The sequence below is a fragment of the Gadus macrocephalus genome, chromosome 6, assembly GCF_031168955.1.
Source record: "Gadus macrocephalus chromosome 6, ASM3116895v1".
NCBI lineage: Eukaryota > Metazoa > Chordata > Actinopteri > Gadiformes > Gadidae > Gadus > Gadus macrocephalus.
Window position 1 is genome coordinate 9765962 of NC_082387.1, and position 5374 is coordinate 9771335.

A 5374-nucleotide genomic window follows, 5' to 3' on the forward strand; every position below is an offset into this window, starting at 1 on the left:
GTGAAATAGACTACAATTAAACCCTAGTCAGTATAAATGATTGTGTTCATTTCACTTACCTTTTGATTCTGTAAACAATGTTAAACACTATACAATTGAATATTAAAGAATATTATCTTCGTTTTCATTTAGCCTACCCTGAATGCGCAGGAAATTCTGTAAAGCGATAGCGAACAGGTAAAAACAGTCGGAACAGTTCTTGTCAAGTAATCACTAATGATCGCTATTCATCATACAATCATGATGATCATAGGATTATATGGACCTGCGTATTAACGAATAATGCAGTGTTTACTGCCCTCCTGTGGACAAAACGCATAAATGCAGCCAATCAGTCATTCTTTTTTTTTCTTTCATTTCTTCCTTTGTTTTGTTTCTGTCTATTCCTATTTTATTTATTTTTTATCTTTTTCTTTCTTTATATATTCCTTAATATCCCTCGGAAATAACGTGGCTGTCAGTCAGAGATGACTGTCGACTGAAAAGGGAAAAATAACCTGTAACATAGTTTCCTGTTAATCTCCATAAATTGACCACGCAACCAGATACATGGCCTCATTAACTTGGCCAAGTAGGCCTATCTGGTCACTATATCAAACCACAGTGACTGAACGCTTTCATGAAGGCTTTTGCTTCTAAGCGGTTTACTGTTGGAGTCCGTAAATCTGCGCGCTTTACGCATTTCCCGCCAGGCCTCAGGTAGGTCCCGCCCCCTACCAGTTGAAAGCCGGAGTTGGATTAGGAGAGCACGGAGCGCAGAGACGCGTCACCATGGCACCCCTCGGACTCAAAGCACTTGTTTGTGACAGTAAGTGCGAAAATGATTAATTTACTCTAGGTTGATTTGATCCTACGTAATAAATCTGAAAACTAAGGCCTACTCTACGTTACTCTTTGAAATTCTGTTGACTGCAGTTTCTCCCCAAAAGATTGCGCAAAAGGCGCGTATCAACCCTCCATTTACTTAACGGTCGCTCCTACCAAATCGCCTCACTCCAGAATTCCAGATTTTTTGGAAATTATCTTTGAATAGTGTCGATCAATTCACCTTTGAGCTTTCATTCTCTTCATAATACAGGTAGTTTTGTGTCAGAGTGCGGAGTCCTGTTTCTGCGTAAATCCTTACACTCTAATCTGTGTCTGTGAGGATTAAAGTACTCCAGTTCCTCTTGTGCGATGGCGCTGTGTTAGCCTGCTCTATGGAGTCGACCGGACTACTAAACAACAAGGATTGACTGACAGGCTACTTGTTAAATTTCCGATGATGCTCATGTTGCTCAACATTGGCACGAACCGTTATTGTGCATCAGAACGGTTCTTAGCACCAGGCGCTATAGTGTATGTTGTCTCCAGCTTGTGATGTCTATTGTCACGCACAATGTAAACATTCCATGGATGACCATCAGGCTAAACCCTCAGCCCACACAATGTCCTATATATGGTGTCCAGATGGAGCAAGTGATAACCTGACAGATATTGTTTTAACTCCAGTGCCCTATTTTTGTTCAAAGGTAAATTGTATCTGTTCATGTATAGATCTAACAATTCGATCACAATTTTGTTTGTGCCATTGTACAATAGGCCTACTTATCCAAAGTGATGGCGGTGCTAGTTGTGGTGGTGTAAATGATGGTGTTGATACTGTCAGTGGCGGTGTAACACAAAAAAGTAACAACGTGTGTGTATATAAAGGCAGTCACTGTGAAGTTATTTGACATTTCGCAATTAAGCCATATGCATATCTACGCATTAAAAAATATTCCAGTTTGTGTGGCGCACATGCTTGATGGATATCGTCTGTCTCCTGAAGCACCAGCCTGGCTGGATGTAGCCACGTCCGGCGGGGGCGTTGCCTCTGTCCTGTCCTGTCTTTGTCCAGCTCTCACCTAATCCTCTAGTAATGAGATCCACGGAGCCATTCACTGTTTCCATGATGAAACCCCATGGCTTCATTTTCTTATCATTTATTTTCTATTGAATACACGGATTTCAGAAACGTGTCGTTGGGGGCATCTTTCTCAAAGTAGATGCGACTGGTATGTGGACATTGGGGGATCAAACCCAGTACCTGAAAAAGTAAATAGTTTAAGTGCATAGTTTCTACCTACATGTGGCTTCAGTGCGCAACATGGCACAATGTTTTTTATGCTAGCCAATAGCCATACAAGTCTGAGCTTATGCTGGCCACGTGTGTGACCTGCTGTGTTATCAGATGTATGTGGGTGCTAGTGTGTGTGTGTGTGTGTGTGTGTGTGTGTGTGTGTGTGTGTGTGTGTGTGTGTGTGTGTGTGTGTGTGTGTGTGTGTGTGTGTGTGTGTGTGTGTGTGTGTGTGTGTGTGTGTGTGTGTGTGTGTGTGTGTGTGTGTCTGAGTGTGTGTGTGTGGGTATGTGTGGTTCTATGTATGTTAGTATGTGATCAGATATGTGTGTGTGATGTAGTTCTGTGTGTTTGTATTAGTTAGTATGTGATCAGATATTACTTTTTTATGGTGTGTGTATGTGTGTGTTACTATGTGATCGGAAATGTGTGTGCGTGTGTATTTTGTGTGTGCATGTGGGACATCCCATCGACTGACATAGAAAGATCTGGAATAACGGAGCGTCTGGATAAGAGGATTGGGAAGAGATTATAGCCAGTGATTGCTATGGCTCTCTCTCTCTCTCTCTCTCTCTCTCTCTCTCTCTCTCTCTCTCTCTCTCTCTCTCTCTCTCTCTCCTCTCCCTCTCTCCCTCCCCCTCTCTCCCTCTCTCCCTCTCTCCCTCAACAAACATAAACAGGCAAAAACACGTCACACACACACACACACACGCACACCGGGAAGTAAACACTGCCAGGCATAAGGGTTATATTCCCTGTATAGCTAAAATGGTAGAGCAAGCCATTAACCCTGCCAGAGTTAGGGCTTATATTCCCTGTCCAGTTCAATTGGTAGAACAAGGCATCCACAATGGGTTAGGTGTTATATTCCCTCTGTAGCTCAATTGCTATAGCAGGGCATTTACACTGCCAGGGTTAAGGGTTATATTATCTGTGTAGCTCAACTGGTAGAGCAAGGCATTCATTATCACCACAAGGGTTAGGTGTTCAATTCCCACTAGTCCTCATAATTTCCTCAATCAGATGCCATGCTGTAATGCTGTTTTGTAGGTGTTGTCTAAATCGATCTTTGGATGGTTGAAATATATTGACTGCATGTCTATACTTTTCTCTGCAGAGATCATGAATGATGTGATCAGGAAGGCCAGAGAGAAGGGGAAATGGAAGGTACACACCATTCTCTCTCTCTTCATACTCAGTCCTTAATAGATCGAAAGGCATGCATTTGGCATTGGTCAAACCTAATTCAATGGGTGTGTGGGGGGGGTGTTTCCATGCTAACAATGTAGGTATTGGTGGTGGACAAGCTGAGTATGAGGATGATCTCGTCCTGCTGCAAGATGACCGACATCATGTCCGAGGGCATCACCAGTAAGAAGCCCAATGACCCAGTATTTTCCCATCTTACCCTGTTCAATAAAGTTCAGATCACATTCCAATTCAGTTCAGTTCAGTTCAGTTAACTTTCGAATTTATTCCAATCGAGTTAAATTAAATTCACATTCACTAAACAATTAAACTAAATTCAATTTATTTATTCTCAAAATCCTTCCACCCGTGGTTTAGGGCGATGAAATCTCTCTGTGCTTCCTATTCATAGAATATATCACAGAGTGTGTATCTGTCATGCTTCCTAGTCATAGGAGACATTAGCAAGTGTTTATCTGTTGTCCTTCCTAGTCATAGGATACATCACCAAGTGTTTATCTGTTGTCCTTCCTAGTCATAGGAGACATCAGCAAGTGTTTATCTCTCTTGTTGTGTTCCCTAGTCGTAGAAGATATCACCAAGAAGAGAGAGCCTCTTCCCAGCATGGAGGCTCTCTACCTCATCACACCCTCAGACGAGGTGAGAATGAGTTGTGAACTGATGTTTCATAAAAAACAAACAATATTTTCAAAGCACAGTGGAAGAATACCTTAATTTCAGATGATTATGTTGATAGAAAAACATCAGATTATGGGAGATTAATGTTACTATTAACTATTATTTAATCATTGTTAGGAACTGGTATAAACGGAATAAACCACTACATGCATTTAACTCTGTAAGATTGCAGTCATACAGGTTTCTGATGGTGCGTATATATTACAGTCATACAGGTTTAAGATGTAGCGTATAACAGTCACACATGTTTAAGATAGAGTGTATGTTACCGTCATAAAGGTTTTAGATGGAGCATATAATACTTTCATGCAGGTGAAGCATGTATACATTATATATATATATATATATATATATATATATATACTGCTATATATATATATATCAGTTAAACAGGTTTTAGATGGATTGTATAAGACAGTCGTAATGGTTTCAGGCAGTTGATATCACTGTTCTGAACTCACCTCTCTGTGTTGTTTGCCTCCCAGTCAGTAGATGTTCTGATCGAAGACTTCAGAGACCCCAGGAACCCGCAGTACCGAGCGGCCCACGTCTTCTTCACCGACAGTAGGTCACCAAGCATCCAAACGCCATCACCACCACCTTTAGTCACGTACATAAAGGTTGATTTCAAGTGGGAAATGGTTTTTAATATACGATTGTTTCAAATATGACTATTTTATAAATGTATTGTTGCATTAGTGCTGGTACTTTAACATTTAGAAGTGTAGCTCACTGTTTTTATATTCCATGTGCGAACTTTTAATTTACAGATGAGAACAGTTTGTAGAGATATCGGAGGATTGCTCCAAAATATTTGTGTGTCTCCACCTTAAGTACAATTTGAGATACAAGCTAAATTGTATTTAAACATTTGTCAAGTATATATTTGAATGAATGCTTGATCGAACTGTGATTCATCCACCAGAGCTTTACACTTTGAGTACAAACGACTGCTATGTTGCATTCAACATCCCAAACATGCCAGGCTGTAAGTTAACAACAGTGTTTCTGATCTCTGAGCAACTCTGGCACATTGCTCCCACAGCTATCCCAGACACACTGTTCGGCCTGCTGACCAAATCCCGCGCCTCCAAGGCCATGAAGGCCCTGACAGAGATCCACGTCTCCTTCCTTCCCTATGAGTCTCAGGTAGGTCGCACTTCCACTTATCTCGGGTCCAGCAGTCCTACTACTTCCTTCTAAGAGCAGGCTCAGAGCCCATCCCGGAAACCAAAAACTTCAAGGGGCAGAGTTATGTTTTTTCTTCCTGTTCCAACCCGTCACCCTACAAGTATCAAGTAGGACCCTAACTCTTAAACCTCTCCCTAATCCTCACCCTCTCACCTCACCCTAAGCCTTACCCCTGTCACCCTAACCTTCTCCCACATA

At 41.6% G+C, this 5374-nt stretch overlaps 1 protein-coding gene across 3 annotated transcripts in view; it reads left to right on the forward strand.

Annotated features, from left to right (window-relative positions):
- Positions 1–644: 644 nt before the first annotated feature.
- stxbp1b (syntaxin binding protein 1b) overlaps positions 645–5374 on the forward strand; it is a 17397-nt gene continuing 12667 nt past the window's right edge. The window contains exons 1-6 of one of the 3 annotated variants that reach the window (XM_060053974.1): positions 645–808; positions 3216–3265; positions 3388–3469; positions 3870–3946; positions 4471–4549; positions 5031–5134. In XM_060053974.1, the coding sequence (XP_059909957.1) occupies positions 772–808; positions 3216–3265; positions 3388–3469; positions 3870–3946; positions 4471–4549; positions 5031–5134 (429 nt within the window). In that variant the 5' untranslated portion in view covers positions 645–771. The remainder of the gene's footprint in view (positions 809–3215; positions 3266–3387; positions 3470–3869; positions 3947–4470; positions 4550–5030; positions 5135–5374) is intronic. The other 2 variants (XM_060053973.1, XM_060053972.1) reach the window with 2 other exon arrangements.